General features: G+C 39.5%; 1 protein-coding gene across 2 annotated transcripts in view; it reads right to left on the reverse strand.

Annotated features, from left to right (window-relative positions):
* Nucleotides 1-22,424, reverse strand: part of mfsd8 (major facilitator superfamily domain containing 8) — a 60,125-nt gene that overhangs the window by 14,435 nt on the left and 23,266 nt on the right. The window contains exons 2-8 of one of the 2 annotated variants that reach the window (XM_060851392.1): nt 15,215-15,306; nt 7,190-7,233; nt 6,218-6,458; nt 5,279-5,392; nt 3,593-3,737; nt 816-871; nt 614-722 (exon numbers count right to left, since the gene is read on the reverse strand). In XM_060851392.1, coding sequence (XP_060707375.1) covers nt 614-722; nt 816-871; nt 3,593-3,737; nt 5,279-5,392; nt 6,218-6,458; nt 7,190-7,233; nt 15,215-15,306 — 801 coding nt within the window. The remainder of the gene's footprint in view (nt 1-613; nt 723-815; nt 872-3,592; nt 3,738-5,278; nt 5,393-6,217; nt 6,459-7,189; nt 7,234-15,214; nt 15,307-22,424) is intronic. The other variant, XM_060851393.1, reaches the window with a different exon arrangement.

Raw genomic sequence — 22,424 nt, forward strand, 5'->3', positions numbered from 1 at the left:
AAAACAAGTGTTGTTAACTCCTCTCTATTGTCTTGTGTACTGTGCTGTGTAGTGAATTAATGCTTTCCTTGAGCGTTAAGACTTTAAGTTTAATAGAGGGTTGATAATTATGGAGAAAATTGATTAATTCTTCTAATTCTGTTTTTGACAGCATCCAAATATAAACACAAAAGGTACAGTTATTAATTGATTGTGTTAATGAGAATGTAAATGAAGCCTCAAAAACCTGAGTACAGCCCTCGTGGTTTGTGCAAGCCACTCACCTTTCAAACCCAAAACCTCCAACATCTGGAAGAGTAAACACAGCAGAAGCATGGGATAAAAATTATACACAAATACCCCTCCAAACATATCATTCTGACTTAGAAAGGTAAAATTGTTCAATCACTCTTACTACCTCAAAGGCCTGGAACTCTTGCTAACCGCAGTGTGAGTTTACCTGTAGTCAATGGACTATCACAGAGGTCATCACTACCTTCTCAAGGGCAAATAGAGAGTTAGATAATACATGCTATTCTTTCCACCACCACCTACATCCCAGGAATTAATAGAAAAGATTCCAGGTTAAACAGAAACTAACTAGCTAGCTGAAAATAGGACACATTACACTTACGTTTCAAAGATAGCAAATACAAATAGGATGAAGAAGAACAGAATGTTGAATGACACCACTGCGATCAGATCAATTCCGTCGTAGGAATTTTCAAGTACCTCAGAACTGCCTACAAAAAAAAAACAAAGAATCACTCCAGTAGACACTAGCCATACACTAATAATTTGACAGTGCAAAAATCTCGGAAATGTGAATGAGTTACCTTGGATATTGCCATTTATACTTTTCATTCTATCCAAATTGACAACACAATGCTCCCTGGGGAGAAAAACAAATATTTATGTTTAACCTTTGTTCTAAATAAAAGCTTGTTTTCTTGAAGAGGTTTGAAGGACATTTTAAAATTGAAAACTGGTACAGACATCTTTGAAATAAAATGTCTATTATGGCCAATTTGCTACAAGGTCGGGATTTTGCATTCCACAGTAAAGGAATGTCACTCGCCATTCACCTCGCTGACACGTGCCACATGTTTTGTGGCCTCATCGGTGGTAAATCTGTCTCATCCAACATCTTTTCCAGCACAGCTACAGGATGTTTGTATGAACAGGCCAAGCATTAGCAAGGCTTTTAAACCAAGTGGATAGAAATACCTTCAATGAACCACACAGCATCCAAATGAGATGATATCAAGCAGACAATATAAAGTAGATTAGCAAAGAGATAAAAAGAGCAGCCTGAGAAAGATTCCTAACATGTTTGACACTATAACATTCATTTCCTCAGAGGAGAATTAGACACCACAGTAATTTTGAAATGCAGGAATGCACTTCAGTAGTAATTGTCAGGCTGCTAAAAATTTAAAACCTTAAAATGCATGAACAGGCTACTAGTACAAGTATTTCAAATTTGCACAATTAATTTGAATTAATTAATGTCAATATCTAGTCCATTTGCAAGAACAACATCATCACACTGTGAGGAGAAACTCGAGCATCTCTGATAACAGCTTTTAGGTTTTTGCATTTAATTCTAATTGTGTGTAATCCACACGTGTCTCCATTTCAACAGTGAATACTGAATTAATATGTTGTCAATGCTGGACTTGACAAGAGAGAGTTACGCTTTAAAAAGTTTTCTTTAACTTAATGTGTGACAAAGAATTGCAGAAGCATTCCAGCTCAGAGATCAGCATTTGTAGCATGGGTTGACATGGGCGAGAAACTCATTGAAATACCAACAAACAGTATTCACATCTGAAACAACTCTATTTTGAGACACAGAAACAGGCTGTGGGGGAACAAAGCAGCTACTTCTGTGAAGAGCAAAGATGGACTGTTTTGTATTAAAATGAAATTCACAATTTTTTAATGACCATAACATTATAGGACAGGCTTCAACACAATGAGAGAATGGAAAGCCTCAGAGGTGATGACACTGAGATTATAAATTATTTTTTAGAATTTTAAAATATTTAAATCCCATGAAATCTCTTCTTTTAAGAGCTAAATTGGATACAACAATGCCAACTTTCATGATTATGTGTGCGTGCGCATTTGTGTGTGCATATGTGTGTAAGATCTTTGTACTTTTATATTCAAGGTGAAAAGTGTTAGAGGTGGTAAATGGAACATACTTCAGACTCTACATTAGCATTGAGCATTCCTTCTCAATTGTAGAGTCAGAGTACTACAGCATAGAAACAGGCCCTTCTGCCCACCATGTCTATGCCAACCAACAAACACCAAACTATACTAATCCCATTTACCTGCATTTGATCCATAGCCTACTGTGCCCTGACATTTTAAGTACTCATCCAGATACTTCTTCAATGTTCCTAGAGTACCTCTACCACCATCTCAGGCTTGGATATTCAATATTTCTACCACTCTGTGGGTGAAAAAATATTTCCTTATATCCCCTCTAAGCCACTTAACCTTACTTTAAATTTATGTCCTCCAGGCAAAAGATTTTCACAACCTACCCTATCTATGCCTCTCATATCCCCTCACTCCCCACAATGTTGTCTGCTCCTGAGAAAACAAATCCTGCCTGTTCTGTCTCTCCACATAACTGATTTTCCATCCTGGATAACATCCTGGCACGTCTCCTCTGGATGTAAAAACACTGCTACCCTACTGATGTAAAAAGTGAGGACTGCAGATGCTGGAGATCAGAGCTGAAAATGTGTTGCTGGTTAAAGCGCAGCAGGTCAGGCAGCATCCAAGGAACAGGAAATTCGATGTTTCAGGCACAAGCCCTTCATCAGGAGGCCTACTTTACTGATGTGGCATCCTGAACAAGGTTACTAATTTTGTGATGTGGATCCCTTCCTGTCAGCTGATAATGACTCAAACACAATTCACAGGCAAGAAGTAAGGAGAAAAAGGCTTCTTTACACCAGTGCGAACTAAATTTAATCTCCGATATTAACTGTGCTGCCTTGCCACAGCCACAATCTTAAGTCTCAACAGCTTTACTTGTTTCACATGTCTATCTAATTTTGCACCAGACCATTTCATCCCCCTTTTCCCAATTAGGACTGTCCGCAGATTATTTACTGTTGGATTCTACCCTTGTTTCAAACACCGGGTAATGAAATACGATTCCATTTAATGTACTTTCTTCTCCAAAAGGATTCAAAAAGCAGGGGATTCTTGGATACAATCCCACATACTTTTGATGGAACATAATCCTATTAAGGGTTGGAGGGGAAAGATTATTATTACACATCTACACATCAGGGAACTGGTCACAAAGGAACACAGGTGAGAAATAACAGATCTCTGAAAGGAGCACACACCATGATAAATCTCACCCAAGGGAAGAGACTCTCTGAAGAGGGGAGTTATATATATAAACACAGGTTTTGCTATAAAGTCTCTGCTCATAAAATCCACTAATAAAATTTTAACAAGAAGTATAGGAAAGCATTATATCAGAAAAAATTGCAGAAACAAGCCCAGGATATAATTATTACCACCACCTTGTTATGAATATCATGGAAATTGGTAAAACAAAGGATTCATTAATATTTACCTGAATAAAGCAACAATTAGTACAATATTTGCCACACCCAGGAAAGCTCCAAGGAATGCCGGGGCAGTATACATGTTCAACTCAAGGTCAATTAAATGCCAAGACACTCCTGTCTGTCCAATGCTTGTCAAAGCAGCCTGTAGAGCTAAACCAAAATAAGTTTAGAAAAGCTATTTAAATATCTTCATAATCATTAGCATATAAAGGTAATGAACATTGTGGTTCTCCTGTTTCTGACCATCAACATAAAAAAAATTTACTTAACATATAATGTGAAATGGTGCACAATTATTAAAAATGGATTGCACAAGTGAACATAACTTTCTCTGAAAGTGAAAACTCACCACAAATAAACAATAGTTCACATTTGAGCCTTCAAACAGTCATGTTGTCATCGAGTCATAGAGACGTACAGCACAGAAACAGCCCCTTTGGTCCAACTTGTCTATGCCCACCAGGTATCCCAACCTAACCTAGTCCCACCTGCCAGCACTTGGCCCATATCCCTCTAAACCTTTCCTATTCATATACCCACCCAGATGCCTTTTAAATGCTGCAATCGTACCAGCCTCCACTACTTCCTCTGGCAATTCTTTCCATACACGCACAACGCTGTGCATGAAAAGTTTGCCCCTTAGGTCCCTTTTATATCTTTCCCCGATCACCTAAACCTATGCCCTCTAGTTCTGGACTCAAAAGCAAAAAAAAAAATCCATAGGTTAAGTCTGAATCTCCAAATTATTTGGAACACTCCATATTGGAATTAGCCAATGGTATAAAAACAATCGCCTTTTATATTTTTTCGCCCTGCCACTATCATGCAGTATATAGTTCTTCTGACTGTCTCATTATCTCCACTGCAACGTTTGCAATTCCTAAATTTTAACATTGCCTCCAGAAATTTGGCTTCATCCTTCCATCCTCTACAAACAGGACGGTCTGGGAAATTTGCTAGTGCTGTTCAGGTTGGTTTAAACTAGCTCAGCAGTGGGGGGGGGAGAAACCTGTGGTGTAGTTCCAGTACACAGGAGGATGAGAGTAGGGAGGACAGGGACAGGATTTCATGGTCACGGGAGTGTCCTGGCAGACAGCAAGCTGGTTTGAAATGTGTCTACTTCAACGCCAGGAGTATCTGGAATAATGCAGGTGAGCTTGCAGCATGGATGCACCTGGACTTTGATGTTGTGGCTATTTTAGAGGCATGGAGAGAGTAGGGTCAGGAATGGAAGTTGCAGGTTCCGGGGTTTAGATCTTTCATTAAGATCAGGGTAGGTGGTAAAAGAGGGGGAGGTGTGGCTTTGTTAGTCAAGGATAGCATAACGGTGGCTGAAAGAACTTTTGACAAGGACTCATCTCCTGAGGTGATATGGTCTGAGGTTAGAAACAGGAGAGGAGAGGTCACACTGCTGGGAGCATTTTATAGGCCTACACAAAGTTCCAGGGATGTGGAGGAGAGGATTGGCAAAAGATTCTGGATAGGAATGAAAGGAACAGGCTGGCCATTATAGGGTACTTTAACTTCCCCAACATTGACTGGAAATCATATAACTCAAGTACATTGGATGGATTAGAAGGAAACAAATAGCAAGATAAAAAGAGGAAAGGGAAGTGTTGATGGTAATGTATCCATTTGATAACTTTATCAGTACCTAACAGCCATTATTTTCAGAAATTCAAGGTTTGTACCTGGCCCGAGTATAAAACCCAGTGCTTGACTAGCACTGATATTTGCCATGGCAGTGGTCCTTTCCTGAAGTGAAGTTGCACCAGCAACATATGATCGTACAACAGCCACATTTCCTAAAACAAAAAACAATACATCAAGAAACAGAAATGTGTTTTAACACTTAGTCTAATATCTATACACAAATATGCCTGAGTGGGCCCAACATGCACAAATTCATTCTTTTTTTAAAAGTAGCCCTCCTGCATTGAGATGGTTACTGTTTTCGAATTGCAACTGAATTAGAAAATCTGAAATAATGAGTTTAATTTTATCTTATGCTACCACTACATCATTATATGATTATGAAATTGTTAATGAGTTCATAATCATATAATGGTGTAGTGGTAGCATAAGATAAAATTACATTCTCTTTGTAAAAGTTCCTGGCATAAAGAAATTTAAATACTGCTCCTGGCTCTGAGGCCTCATGTAATATGTTAAGCTCAATGACTAAAAATTGGAAAAGACCTATTAGCATCATGTTCAGAGTCTGATCACCCAGGAAAAAAGAATTCTCATTTCAAAAATGATTTACAAAATCTCACGCTACTAACCTAAGCTGTGTGCAGAATTGTCTGTGGAAATCATAAGCAAAGCAACCAATTAAAACTATTTTTGGAGCTGAAATGGTTCTGATGATACACAAAAACACTGAGAAAAACAAGTGGATAATAATAATTCCAGGGAAGGATATATAAATCAAACCCAAATAGTCAAGCTCTAACTAAAGCCTAACGAGCTTTCAGAGTACTTGTTTATATGTATTGTACATCAAAACCCACTGAACTAACATAACCTATATTTCATCCCAATAAATTTAGTCTTTACACTGGAATTTGTCCATTTTGTTAAATTTCCTAGCAGTGTTATTTGTTTTTCTTTCACAAGCTTGGTCTTACCTGCTCCAAATCCAATAAATGCCCGACTAAGCAGCATATAGTACTTATTATGTGATGGAAAGGTGTGTACATAGCCATAAAGTACATTTGCAGCAACGTTAATAAAAATTGATACAATAAGTGGTTCCTTTCTTGGTCTGTAATTCGACCATGCACCAAACAATGGAGAAGCAACCATCTGCCCCAGACTGTAAGTAGCAATAACCCATCCAAGGAAACTAGTGTCTGCAGTTTTATCCACCTGTAGTAAAGAAGAATTAGACAACATTAAAGCAACTTTCTGAAAGTAACTCAATTTCATGCCTTTTCAAAATGATGTCTTATCAGATTCGCTATTAAGCATTTTTTCATCTATTTTCACTCTAATTGACACTTCAGTACAAGTTTACCATTTCATATTTAATGACATTCTTCTAATTTTGGCAGCAACGGGTGTCCAGTTTAGGCATAATGTTAGTATCATTACTATCTGTGTGACAGCCAATCAGGCTCACTTTCAAACAGCAATCTTCAAATCACAGGCTAGTGGCAGCACTATGGTATAAAGGAAAGTCAACATGATGTGTTTTAAACAGCCCTGCCTCCTCCAGATAATCAAGGATATCAATAAAAAGGAAAATTCATATGGTGTAACATAGTTTTCGAATAAAGATATATATCAGAAATTCAAGACATAAAAAAAATGAAAAGCAAGGACCTTTCACAATCCTAGGATTTCCCAAAGCATTTAACAGCCAGTTAAGTATATTTTGAATTGTAGTCATTGTTGTACCACACGAATTCATAACAGCTACTCTGCAATGGACACCAGCACCTATAATATAATATTCTGACGTACAGGCAAAGATATATTCAGAAGTGAAGTGGACAGTTTAAATAGGTTCAACATTATAAACTTACTGAAAACTGTAATTCACAGAGAACTACATTATTGTTCAAATCCATTATAAGAAATGCCTAAAAGTAACAAACCTTTTGAAGAAATGGCCATATTGAAGATATTACAATCGAGAAACCTGCAGGAAAAGAGATCATTTACCAGATCTAGCAGAACAGCCTTTTTTTTAATAACGAAGATTTATATTAAAATTAATGTTTCTTAAATATATAAATCAAATTAATACAGTTACATTTTATATTTGGGCAAATCTAGTTTATAATTCATATCTTTTAAAATATAACTTTTGTTTTAGGAATTAAAATTTAAATGGAAGGAAAATAGAGTCATTGAGTCAGAGTTATACAGCACGGAAACAAACTCTTCGGTCCTACCCGACCCAATATCCCAATCAGAACTTATCCCATTTGTCAGCATTTGGCCAATATCCCTGTAAAACCCTTCCTATTCACATACAAATCCAAAAACCTTTTAAATGTTGTAATTATACCCACCCCCACCACTTCCTCTGACAGCTTGTTCCATACACATGCTCTTTAGATCCTTTTAAATCTTTCCTCTCTCAACTTAAACCGATACCCTCTAGTTTTGGACTCTCCCACCCTCGGAAAAATACCTTGGTTATTCATTCTAACCATGCCTCCCATGATTTTAAAACCTCTACAAGGTCACCCAGCAGCTTCCGCGCTCCAGGGAAAATAGCCCCAGCCTATTCAGCCTCTCTCTAACTCAAACCCTCCAATCCCAGCGACATCCTTGTAAATCTTTTCCGCACCCTTTCAAATGTAACAACATCCTTCCTATAGAAGGGCGACCAGAATTGTACGCAGTATTCTAAAAGTGGCCTCACCAATGTCCAATACAGCTGTTACATGACATCCCAACTCTTATACTCAATGTTCTGACCAATGAAGTCAAGTGTGCCAAACGCCTTCTTCACCATCCTGTCTCCCTGCAATTCCACTTTCAAGGAACTGTGCACCTACACTCTATGTCTCTTTGTTTGGCAACAAAGGCCAGGGCCCTAACATTAACTGTACAAGTCCTACCTTGGTTTGCCTTACCAAAATGCAACATCTCACATTTATCAAAATTAAACTCCATCTGCCAATCCTCAGCCCATTGGCCCATCTGATCAAGGTTCCATTGTACTGAGATAATCTTCTTTACCGTCCACTACACCACCTATTTTGCTGTCATCTGCAAACTTACTAATCAGACCTCCTGTATTCATATTCAAATCATTTGCATACATGATGAAAAGTAATAGTCTTAGCACCGATCCTTGTGGTTCACCACTGGTCACAGGCCTGCAGTCCAAAAAGCAACCTTTGGACCTTTGATCCCTTAGTTCTAATAAACATATCTAACCTCTTTTTGAAAACATGAGCTACAGAGAGAGGATGAACAGGCTGCGGATGTTTTCCCTGGAGCGTCGGAGGCTGAGGGGTGACCTTATAGAGGTTTACAAAACTATGAGGGGCATGGATATGATGAATAGACAAAGTCTTTTCCCTGGGATCGGGGACTCCAGAACTAGAGGGCATAGGTTTAGGGTGAGAGGGAAAAGATATAAAAAAGACCTAAGGGGCAATTTTTTCACGCAGAAAGTGGTAAGTGTATGGAATGAGCTGCGGTGGAGGCTGGTACAATTGCAACATTTAAGAGGCATTTGGATGGGTATATGAATAGGAAGGGTTTGGAGGGATATGGGCCGGGTGCTGGCAGGTGGGACTAGATTGGGTTGGGATATCTGGTCGGCGTGGACAGGTTGCACCAAAGGGTCTGTTTCCATGCTGTACATCTCTATGACTCTATAACTGCTTTCTGTGGTAGAGAATTCCAAAGTCTCACCATTCTCTGGGTGAAGACATTTCCCTTATCTCAGTCCTAAATGGCTTATTCTTTATCCTTAGACAGTGAATCAGATACTGGACTCCCTGGTCATTAAGAACATCCTCCATTTACCTGGTCTGGTCCTGTTAGAATTTTATAGGCTTCTATGAGATGCACCCTCATTCTTCTAAACTCCTGTGAACATAGTCCTAACCAATCCAGGCTCTCTTCATACGTCAGTCATGCTAACTCAGAAATCAGTGGCCCATGTCAATTGACAATAATCTTCCCTTCATCATAAAAAGGTAAGAGGTGGCAATGTTTGCTGATGATATACAATGTTCAGCATTGTATGTAACTCTCAGATAGTGAAGCAGTCCATGTCCAAATGCAGCAAGACCGGGACAATATTTAGATTTGGGCTGATAAATGGCAAGTACTATTTGTCCCACAAAATTGCCAGGCATTGACTATCTCCAACAAGAGAGATTTTAATCATTGCTCCTCGAAATTCAATGGCATTACCATCACTGAATCTCTGGGTACCTAGTTGAGAAACTGGTAAAATCAACTCCAGTGTAAATGCAAGTCTGGGTGTATTTCACTTTAAAGGTAGCTTGTATTTGCTCATAGTGTCACAATTGATATTGGAAAAACTTAAAAGAATGACTAATCCATCTCTGAGCTTGTAATGGATCCATGGATGCTGAAGAAATGGTCTTAAAACTTCATGAGCAATATAAATTACTCGTATGAGTTACAGAGTCAGAGAGCGCTGTGTTGAAATTAACATCATATGTTTACATTTCCCTTAAAAATATCCCAAACCTTGTCATGTAATCATGGAGATGATGCATAGGGATGGAAGGCTGTCTTGTTTAATTTGCTTGTGTGTATTCACCCTGACAGAAGAAAACAGTTCAATTTGGGGACAGAGAGGCAGTTGTAGTTTTGGTCTTGGTGTATGTTGCCGATTACAGAGTGGAAGAACCAAAGGCAATTAATGCTAGTCAGATCTACATTTAAGCAGACAACATACTAATTCAATCACTTACAGCATAGAATTTGCATGGGAGAAGCAAGTTGAATTTGGAATTTAAGAGGGAGAAGGCAGGTGGATGATGGAGGAGGAAATCTACAGAAATCCTCAAAGCCTTAAGGCAGAAAGCAGTTAACTTTAATAGTTAACTTGGAAGGAGCTATACAAAAGATGTGGGAATAGAGAGGGGAAAATGCAATCTCCATATATCCAAAGCGAGGGCAAGGATTGAAGAGTTCACGAGGTTTTTTTGGCTAACTTTAAGGTCACATAACAAAGTCTAATCGTAGGATTCCCATAAATCTTCCAACATGAAGGAAGTTGGAATACTGAGGAAAATTAAACTAATTTCAGAAAACTATGGATAATCTTGAGTTGGACCTTACAGATGTAGAATGAACCTTCAAGAGTTTTGGTGGTAAGTAACAAAGATTAAGCTGAGTTCATTATATATAAAGTTGTCAACTATAGGGGAAAGTTAAATCTAAATGGTACTAAACACGATTGCAACAGTATCTTAAGATCACCAACCAGATTTTCATTACCAAGACAGGTAACTCAAGGAGGGAAATTCATCCACATGGCAGATCCACCGTGGTTTAAAATGGCCCCATCAGGCCCGATTTTCATTCCAGAGTTTCAAGGGCAAGCTCAAATCAAGTCTACTGACCCCAGAAGCTGGTCCTGGGCTTGCAAATGCAGGGGTGAGCAGGCTATAAGGCCTGTCTTGGGTTTAGCACTTTGACCCCTTCCACCCATCCCTATACTCCCTCATATCCCCAAGGTACCTCCACAGCCACCTATCCAGTATCACTTATGATCAGACCTCATGAGCTACACAGAGATGAAAAAATAATAAACTTACAACAATCTGTTGTGGTTCTGCTCGCCGAGCTGGAAGTTTTTGCTGCAAACGTTTCGTTCCCTGGCTAGGGAACATCATCAGTGCTGTTGGAGCCTCGTGTGAAGCGCTGCTTTGATGTTTCTTCCGGTATTTATAGTGGTTTGTTCTTGCCGCTTCCGGGTGTCAGTTTCAGCTGCAGTGATTTGTATGTGGGGTCCAGGTCGATGTGTCTGTTGATGGATGTTCTTGCCGTTTCCGGGTGTCAGTTTCAGCTGTAGTGGTTTGTATATGGTGTCCAGGTCAATGTGTCTGTTGATGGAGTTTGGGGATGAATGCCATGCTTCTAGGAATTCTCTGGCTGTTCTCTGTCTGGCTTGTCCTATGATAGTGGTGTTTTCCCAGTCAAATTCATGTTGCTGGTTGTCTGAGTGTATGGCTACTAGAGATAGCTGGTCGTGTCGTTTTGTGGCTAGCTGATGTTCATGGATGCGGATTGTTAGCTGTCTTCCTGTTTGTCCTATATAGTGTTTTGTGCAGTCCTTGCATGGTATTTTGTAAACTACGTTAGTTTGGCTCATGCTGGGTATTGGGTCCTTTGTTCTAGTGAGTTGTTGTCTGAGCGTGGATGTTGGCTTGTGTGCTGTTATGAGTCCTAAGGGTCGCAGTAGTCTGGCTGTCAGTTCTGAGACGCTCCTGACGTATGGTAGAGTGGCTAGTCCTTTTGGTTGTGGCATGTCCTCGTTCCTCGGTCTATCTCTTAGGCATCTGGTGATAAAGTTGCGTGGGCATCTATTAGAACATACAGCCATACCACAAATCCAACCCAAACTCTGGATCAGATATGTTGATGACACCTTTGTAATCATCAAAAACACAGATATAGAAAAAACACACCGAATCATCAACGCCACACTCACAGGAATCCGATTCACACGAGAAGAGGAAAAGGATAGCCAACTCCCATTCCTAGACGTGTTAGTAGAGAGAACACCCAACGGAGAATTCACCACAAGGGTACACAGGAAACCAACACACAGACCAAGTCTTAAACTATGAAAGTAACCACCCCAACACACACAAACGAAGCTGCATCAGGACACTATTCAAAAGGGCCACAACACACTGCAGTACACCAGAACTGCGAAAAGAGGAAGAGGAACATCTATACAAGGTATTCGCCAAAAACGGATACCCACGCAACTTTATCACCAGGTGCCTAAGAGATAGACCGAGGAACAAGGACATGCCACAACCAAAAGGACTAGCCACTCTACCATACGTCAGGAGCGTCTCAGAACTGACAGCCAGACTACTGCGACCCTTAGGACTCATAACAGCACACAAGCCAACAACCACGCTCAGACAACAACTCACTAGAACAAAGGACCCAATACCCAGCATGAGCCAAACTACTGTAGTTTACAAAATACCATGCAAGGACTGCACAAAACACTATATAGGACAAACAGGAAGACAGCTAACAATCCGCATCCATGAACGTCAGCTAGCCACAAAACGACACGACCAGCTATCTCTAGTAGCCATACACTCGGACAACCAGCAACATGAATTTGACTGGGAAAACACCACTATCATAGGACAAGCCAGACAGAGAACAGCCAGAGAATTCCTAGAAGCATGGCATTCATCCCCAAACTCCATCAACAGACACATTGACCTGGACACCATATACAAACCACTACAGCTGAAACTGACACCCGGAAGCGGCAAGAACAAACCACTATAAATACTGGAAGAAACATCAAAGCAGCGCTTCACACGAGGCTCCAACAGCACTGATGATGTTCCCTAGCCAGGGAACGAAACGTTTGCAGCAAAAACTTCCAGCTCGGCGAGCAGAACCACAACAACAGATACCCGAGCTACAAATCTTCAATCAGATTTTACAACAATCTAACAGAACTTTCATTCTTACACACTGGACAGTGACAAAACATCCTGAACTATGAAACCCAGTCAAAGCTTTTAGACTTCCTCTAGTATTCAATCGCTCTTAAAAACAAATTTTAATTCACAAAGACAGCTATTCCTTTAATAGTCTCTTTAAAGTATCAATCAAAATGTGAGCTTAGCCCCTGCCAAGATAACTGTAGATTTTGAAACTCAACCAGCATCCATAATGATAGGCCTTCAAAACTATTAACAAAGAACACTTCTGGAACTGCAGACATGCACAGTAATTTTTTTTCTATGCTACGCCAATGGTCTGTCAATCAAAGCAGTCTGGAGGCACTTAAAAAACTTTCACTGGCAGATTAGTCCTGTTTTAGTTCAACTTTAAAGAGCAGGGGTGGTTTAAAAAGAGGTGGCATAATCTGTCCTTCAAGAATAGTTATGGGCACTCCATCAATTTGTAATTTCCAAGTTGCAGGTTAAGACTCTTGGAAAATTTAGGTTCTATTTGAACTTAGCACAAACTTCAAATGGCCCTGCTGAATACAGATTTCCCTCCTATATTTAAATCACAGTGTGTCGCCTTCTCTCTGCAACCAAAAATTAAATGTCAGAAAAGGAGGTGGGACTTCCATATCCAGGTCCTGCTTACCATTTTCAGATATCTGTGTAGTGTTCTCAATACCATAAAAATCCATGTCTTAAAAATACCATCCTCTGTATTTGGAGGGGTAAAGAAACACATGTGTTTGTGGTGACAGCTCAGCAATCTGTTTCCTGCACTATAGCAATGCTGCCTTGGATAAGAGACCGGTAGGATATAAAATCATGAGGGTCACAGATAAGGTGAATAGCAAAGATCTTTTCTCTGGGGTGTGAGAGTTCAAAACAAGGGTGCATATTTTTAAGGTGAGAGGAGAAAGGTTTAAAAGAGACCGAAGAGGGATCTTTTACAGACAGAGGATGGAATAAACTACCAGGCGAAGTGGTAAATACAGGTAGTTACAGCATTTAAAAGACATTTGGGCAGGTACATGAATTGGAAAGGTTTAGTACATATGGGCCAAATGCAGGCAAGTGGGACTAGTTTAGTTTGGGAAACTTGGTCAACGTGGATGATTGGAGTGTCTATTTCTGTGCTGTATGAATCAGAGACTCTGAGGAAGTAATTAACAGTGATCCTGGTCCAACGTTTCCTTTCCAACTGCCCCAATAGCTACTTCTGTCTAAGTGCTGAGATCTCACTGGTGCACTCATTTTAAGATGCATCAAGAATCAAGGATACATGGTACATTACAAAATACAGTGCAATCTACATTGAATCATAGAATTCCCACAGTGGGGAAACAGGCTATTCGGCCCAACAAGTCCACACCGATCCTCCGAAGAGTATTCCACCTAGACCAATTCCCTACCTTATCCCTTTAACCCTGCATTTCCTATGGCTACTGCACCTAACCTATACATTCCTGAAAACTATGGGGTAATTTAGCTTGGCTAATTCACCTAGCCTGCACACCTTTGGACTGTGGGAGGAAACTGGAGCGCCCAACAGAAACACACGCTGACACAGGGAGAATGTGCAACGTCGACACAGACAGACAGTCACCCAAGGGTGGAATCAAAACCAGGTATCTGCTGCTGTGAGGCAGCAGTGCTAACCACTGAGCAACTGTGCCGCCCACAAAGTGTTTGGAATGTCAGAGAGCAACAATGATAACTCTTCAGCAATCAGGGACTTTATAAAGGTAAATATATTAGATGGCAGACCTGCCTTAAATACGATCACCTGAAAAGCAGGGGATTAAAAACTCCGTCTTTTCCCTGGGTTGCATAAGAACAGAAGGTTTTGAAAATAAACAGAACAGGAGGAAGAAAAAACTAAATGTTAATGAAAAGTGTCAACTTAATGGAGTTCCAGAAAGAAGAATACGTTAACAATGTTAAAAAAAAGTAGTAGAATGGAATGAATATGGAAGTACATTCTTAAATATGTTTGCTGTCCTAAGATTACAGAAAAATCTTACATTTATGTGGTATTTTTCATAACTTCAGAATATCCCAAAGCTCTTTGCAGCCAATTAAGTACTTTTGAACTGTAGTCACTGTTGTAGTATAGGAAAAATAGCAGCCAAGTTACATATAACCTCACAATTACAGCAACAGCAATAACCAAATGTATTGGGATTTTCAGTGAGGTTGAATGATAGATAATTGACACAAGTGATAATTCCCCTGGTCTTCTTTGAAATGTGTCAATTTTTTTATATCCAAGTGAAAGACAAACAAGGTTTTGGTTTAATGTCTCATCCAAAAGATAACATCTCTTACTGAGAACTCCCTCATTACTACACTGTAATGTCAGCTTAAATCTTTGTACTCAATAAAGAGTGGTCCAGTTACAATTAATCTTTACATCTAAAATGAAGATGGGCTTCAGTGATTAACTCTGAGAAAGGTACCTACCTAAACTACTGAGGAACATGGTGATATACATGACCCGGATTGATCTCCAGCGGCTTCGACTTTCCTGCAGTGTCTCAACTAATGTGTCTTCACTGCAAAATAAACCAATTAAAACTTATCTTTGTGTTTCATTTGTTGTGATCTCCAAAGATACTGAAAATGTTCAAAAAGATATTTGAAGTTCCAGTTAGTAGCTGAAAAGGATAACATAAAGATTAAGATTCTTACTGCAACAAATTACTAAAAACATTATAAATCTGCATTGTCTTTATAGACAACTTCTACTTTAAAAGCACAGAATGCTTCTTTATTATACTTATCACACCATCACACTCTCCTTCAAATTACAGTCCTTAAAAACAGTCCACAAATGCATCCTGCTTCAAATTAGCTCACCTCTTTCTCATCTTACAAAGTAGTAATTTCATGTGAACTTCTTCAAAGTTACTTTAGCTTTTTGGGCTGTTTCCTAAATCTACCACCAGTAGTTAACCCTCTCCTGACTATTCTTCCCTGATGGCCATACCAGGTAAAAATTATCCAGAATCTTTAGATAGCTGCAGGATGTCTCTCTTATAACTATAACTCTTCTTCCTCTCACAACAACCTGAGGTAATTAGGACAGCCAAGCAGCGTCTGCTCTCTGCTAACCGCACAAAATCTTTATCTGCATTTGATATTCATTGATTTACAGGGAAGCGTGCAACCTGATCTCAAAAATAAGTTTCTCTCATGGCAACATGAAATGCATTGGCCTTGTATCCATTTAGAAATACTCATTAGCTGTTCACGATCCCTACTCCCTTTAATCTTAAAAGACTAACAAGACCCTGTCTCTGCTGAAGCCCTGCAATTTCCAAAGTTTCTACCTTATGTCATGGTCTTCTTGGTAATAGTCAAATAAGTGTTGAAATTATGTGGTAAAGACATGAATTATGCATGAAGTACACAAACAATATGCAGCATAATGGTTTACAACTCAATACTTACAGCACCTTTTGGAATTTTGGAAAACTCAGAGTACCCACTGTAAACTCAATAACTGCTGCCATTATCTTCAATCATGGACACTTTACCTCATCATTATCGTACCATAATCTAGATCTTCCATTGACCTTTAAGGGTTTCAGGTCCGTTGACAAGGAGTATTCAGAATTGGTCTTATGTTTTACCTTAAAGACACAGTTCCAAAATGTAATCTTATAAACTCCATAATGTGGAGGTGCCGGTGTTGGACTAGGGTGGACAAAGTTAAAAATCACTCGCTACCTGACGAAGGAGCAGCACTCCAAAACCTTGTATTTCCAAATAAACCTGCTGGATATAACCTGGTATTGTGTAATTTTAAACTTAATAATGTAACACTTTTGGCCTCTAAGGTCAGATTCCTTGGCAATTTAGACACTGGTAAAGAAAATTGTCAATGATCTTCTTCATTATGATGCTGTTCACTATAAGGAAGGAAAGAATATAATTCATTTTCTAACAAACAAATTCAAGATGAATTCGTTTGTGTACTTCATGCATAATTCATGTCTTTACCAGACATAATTTCAACACTTATTTGACTACTACCAAGAAGACCATGACATAAGATAGAAACTTTGGAAATTGCAGGGCTTCAGCAGAGACAGGGTCTTGTTAGTCAATCTACCCCACAGTAAAATACAATGGTTCTATCTTTAAGAGATATAACAGATGAAGAGAATATAACAACCACTACTAAGACGTAAGCCAACTTGTGCAGATAGTCTTTCATGTGACTCCAACTGGCTACCAAATAATTTACAACAAATAAAGCTGTGGTAAATCGTACCTTGAAACTTTAATTTTCTTATATCAAAATGAATATATGCTATAAGTTCAGTGTCTTCATCATGTCCCAATTCTTTATATTAATTCTTGTCTGTTCGTGCCCATTTTTATATTCCCACATATGATAATGAGGATGGAAGGAAATACAGCCATAAAAAAAATGGCAAAATAGGAATTTTGGATTATGCTTTCACAGGAAATTCTGTTGCCAGACAGCACGGATGTAAAAAAATGATCTAAACGCTTTTCCAGAAAGCTTTAAATACCAAAATGACATGGAGCTATCAACATAATTAAACCCCAATGTTAACATTAATTTCGGTCACATCATTAATGTGCTGTAGTGCAGAGGATGATTGGTCACAGAATCAGCAGGATTGGCAGGCACAATGCAATATATTTATCCCAAATTATCCATTGCAAAATCGTTTTAATGTAAACTAGACTAATTTGAAAGGTATTAGTTTGCTGACACATCAGGATCAAAACTCACTTCTGACCAATCGTTAACAGACTTACTGCCAACAAAACAGCTTTTTTCATATGCTTTGGACACTGGACCTTATTGATATATAGAAGGTGTTGAAAGGAGCACTATTAATAACAGAAAAGCTTTCATAAACAAATAATTTTCATCAAAAGTAATATATTTTGAAATATCTGTTCACCAATATAGCTATATGCATGGTGAAAGCTTTCAATCTAACCCAAATCCAATCTAACCCAATTACTGAGAAAATATATAGAACCACTGGCTCACAGTGGAGCCATGGTATTTATTTTTACTTAATACTGATCTGAGAAATGTGTCAATACAAAGGTGGTAGAATGGCATGCTTAGGTTCTATACTACAATGTTCAATGAAAAACACATCTAGATATGCTGAGTTGGTAAACTCAAGTGAGATATTCAAGAGCCGGTGTTGGACTGGGATGTACACAGTTAAAAATCACACAACACCAGGTTATAGTCCAACAGGTTTATTTGGAAGCACTAGTTTCGGAGCGCTACTCCTTCATTAGGTGGTTGTGTCCACAATCACCTGATGAAGGAGCAGCACTCCAAAAGCTAGTGCTTCCAAATAAACCTGTTGGATTATAACCTGATTTGGAGATGCCGGTGTTGGACTGGGGTGTAAAAAGTTAAAACTCACACTACACCAGTTTATATCCAACAGGTTTAATTGGAAGCACTACCTTTCAGAGCGCCGCTCCTTCATCAGGTGGTTGCCACATTGGGTTGTTGAGTACACTTGTAGGGTGTGATTCTTAAATGCACATAAGAGTGAAGGATTGGCTGGCTGAGTTCTAACCCTCCTCACCAATGGATTTTCAGGAATAGAAAATTTTGACAGATGTTCCAAACTGCAGTCTATGAAACAGATACAGCCCCAAGACCAGGCAAATCATCCCCATATTTCTTTTTTCCTGATTTGCGGTTTTTGAATTTGATATCCCTGGTAAATTAGACAGAATCGTTTGCAGAATTAGTGTCTTATTAGCACATAGATTCCAGTTCAGGTGTTCCAAACTTATATTTATCAACAATGTGAATTTGTTTTCAACCTTACTCATTTATGTATATACCCAGTCTTTTCTCACTCAAGCATATATCTAAAAAAATCTCCATAAACTATTTCACATTATGCCAAACTCACAGCAAACTATGAAGAACCAGGAAAACTCAGGAAGACAGCAGCCTGTAAGTGTCAAGGGAGTGCTAACTGATTAGATTAGATTAGACTTACAGTGTGGAAACAGGCCCTTCGGCCCAACAAGTCCACACCGACCCGCCGAAGCGCAACCCACCCATACCCCTACATTTACCCCTTACCTAACACTACGGGCAATTTAGCTTGACCAATTCACCTCACCCACACATCTTTGTGACTGTGGGAGGAAACCGGAGCACCCGGAGGAAACCCACGCAGACACGGGGAGAACGTGCAAACTCCAACACAGTCAGTCGCCTGAGTCGGGAATTGAACCCGGGTCTACAGGCGCTGTGAGGCAGCAGTGCTAACCACTGTGCCACACAAATCTGGTTAGATATGCAAACAGAAAGCAGGGAATAATGTCAAGCTTCAGTTAGGATCACTGGTAATTAACAGCATTTCAGGTGGAAATCTACCAGCCACTTCCTGAGAATTAGGTGCCTTCTGGATTTACCAGAGGCCACAGTCCATGTTGTTCTAAAACAGAACAACAGAAAGACTGTGTGACACTATATATCTGATATAATCTGAGTGAATGTTACAGTGAGGGGTGTGTAGGATATCAGAGATTAAAGTGAGAGATGTGAGATATATCAGTGAGGGTATAGAATATATTAGTGCTACAATGAGAGGTGTTGGGTATATCAATGCACTACAGTGAAGGTGTGGGGTATATCAGAGTGTTACAGCAAGAGGTATGGGTATGTCTGAATGTTACAATCAGGGAATGTGGGGTAAATCACAATGTTACAATGAACTATCAGGGGTAAATCTGAGTCTTATAGGGGTGTGGGATATATCAGTGGGTTACAGTGAGAAGAGTGGGAGGTATCAGTGTGTTACAGTGAGGGGTGTGGCTTATATCAGTGTGTCACAGTTAGGTATGAGGGGTATATCAGAGTGTTAGAGTGAGGGGTGGGGGATATATTCACACTGTTACAGAGAGGGGTGTGAAGACAGCAGTTTAAGATGATTCACTCAGCTGGCTCTTGGTCTCAGAAGTTTATCTTTTGTAGAAAGTTTGAACACATTGGCTGTGTATTCAATGGAATTTTAAGGTGTAAGGAAAGATACAGAATTGTAAGGGCAGACAAAAGAGGAGATGTGAGAGTATTTTTTCTGCAACCAGGGGAATAGATGAGGATGAAAGATCTACCATTAAAAACTGAAATGAGGAGGGACGTTTTTACTCTTTCTGATGTAATAGAGTAATAGGTCCTGGAGTATATGCAAAGCTGAGTTGGACAGATTCTTGATCAAAAAAGCAGTCATGGTGATAGTGATCAGCTGGAAAGTGAGGTTAAGGCCATAATCAGATCAGCCATTAGGCAGCATTATGGATAGTGTAGATGATCACATGAAATTACAAAGGCATATTGATAGATTAGATGAATGGGCAAAACTGGCAGATGGATTTCAATGTAAGAAAGTGTGAGTTTATCCATTTTGGACAGTAAAAGAATATTTTCTAGAAGGTATGAAGTTATATACAGAGGATGTTCAAAGATAAGTACATGAATAGGAAAAGTTTGGAGGGATATGGGCCAAACATAGGCAAGTAGGACTAGTTTTGTTTGGGAACATGGTTGGTGTGAACTAGTTGGACTGAAGGGTTTCCTGGTTAGAGTTAGAAGTATACAGCATGGAAACAGGCCCTTTGGCCCAACTCGTCTATGCCAACCAGTTTCCTCAACTGAACTGGTCTCATTCACCTGGGTTTAGCCCATATCCCTCTAAACTTTTCCTATCATGTACTTGTCCAAATGTCATTTAAATTTTGTAATTGTACCTGCCTCTACCTCTTCCTCTGACACCGCGTTCCATATACACACTACCAACTTAAAAGTTGCCCCTAGGTCCCTTTTAAAGCTTTCCCCTCTCACCTGAACCCTATGCCCTCTATACCCTGGTGAAAAGACTTTAGATATTCATACTATCTATGACCCTTATGATTCTAAAAATCCTAAGGTCACTCCAATGCTCCAAGAAAGAAAGTCAAAGTCTATCCAGCCTCTCCTTATAACTCAAACCTTCCGGTCTTAGTAATAACCTTGTAAGTCCTTTTTGCATCCTGGCAAGTCTGACAACATCTTTCTTACAGCAGGATGACCAGAGTGTGGTCTCACCAATGTCTTGTCCAGCTGTAACATGATATCCCAACTCCTGTGCTCAATTCTCTGACAGAGAAGGTATGCATGCCAAATGCCTTCTTCACCACCCTGTCTATCTGTGATGCCACTTTCAAGGAACTATGTACCTGCATCCCTAGGTCTCTCTGTTTGACAACATTCCCAGGGCCCTACATTGACTTTGTAAGTACTGTCCTGGTTTGTCTTACCAAAATGCAAAATCTGGCATTTATCTGCATTACACTCCATCTGCCGTTCTTCTGCCCACTGGTCCAGTTGATCAATATTCCCTTATACTCTTAGATAACTTTCCTCACTGTCAACTTTACCAACACTTTTGGTGTCATCCGCAAACTTACTAACCGTGCCTTGTACATTCCCATCCAAATTTTTAATTTAAATGATGAACAACAGAATGGATCCTTGTGACACACCACTGGTCACAAGCCTCCAATCTGAAAACAATCCTGTACCATAATCCGCTGTCTCCTACCATCAAGCCAATTTTGAATCCAATTGGATAGCTGTCCCTGGATGTCATGTGATCTAACCTTGCTAGCCAAACTAGCATGCAGGACCTTGTCAAAGGCCAATTTAAAGTCAGTGTAGACAACATCTGCCACACTGCCATCATCTATCTTCTTGTTCACCTCTTCAAAAAACTCAATCAAGTTAGTGAGACATGACTTCGCACACAAAACCATTCTGATTATCCTTAATCAGCCCTTGTCTTTCCAAATGCATGTCGATCCTGTATCTCAGAAACTCCACCAACAACTTACCTAACATTGATGTTAGGTTTCCTGGTCTGGAGTTCCTTGGTTCTTCAGTGCAGCCTTTCTTAAATAATGGCACAACACTCATCAACTTCCAGTCTTCTGGACCTCACCCATGGCTGTCAAAACACAAATAAATCCACTAGGGTCCCTGCACTTTCTTCTCTGGCTCCCTAAAATGTCCTCCAATACACTTGATCAGCCTTGGGAGATTTATCTACCTTTATATGTTTTAAGATCTCCAGTACCCCCTCTTCTGTAATGTGGACTCTTTTCAAGACATTACTATTACTTCCCAAAGTTCCCTTACTTCAATGTGTTTTTCCAGGGTAAATATTAATGAGAAATAGGATCTCACTCATAGCCTACAATTCCACACATAGATGGCTGCATTGATCTTTAAGATGCCCTATTTTCCCCCTAGTTAATCTTTTGTCCTTAATGTATTTGTAGAATCTCTTTGGATTTTCCTTTATCTTATCATTTTCCTTTTCTGCTTTCCTAATTTCTCTCTTAAGTGTGCTCCTACACTCCTTATAGTCCTCAAAGGATTAATTTGATCTCAGCTGATGACACCTGACATATGCCTCCTCCTTTTTCTTTCCCAGAACATCAATTTCTCTAGTCATCCAGTGTTTCCTACTCCTGTTAGCCTTTCCCTTCTCTCTAATGGAACATGCTGGCTCTGAATTCTCGTTATCTTGCTTTTGAAAGCCTCCCACGTGCCAAACCTGCAAATAGCCTCCCCTACTCAACTTTTGTAAGTTTCTGTTTG

Source organism: Hemiscyllium ocellatum, chromosome 36 (genome assembly GCF_020745735.1).
Source record: "Hemiscyllium ocellatum isolate sHemOce1 chromosome 36, sHemOce1.pat.X.cur, whole genome shotgun sequence".
Classification (NCBI taxonomy): domain Eukaryota; kingdom Metazoa; phylum Chordata; class Chondrichthyes; order Orectolobiformes; family Hemiscylliidae; genus Hemiscyllium; species Hemiscyllium ocellatum.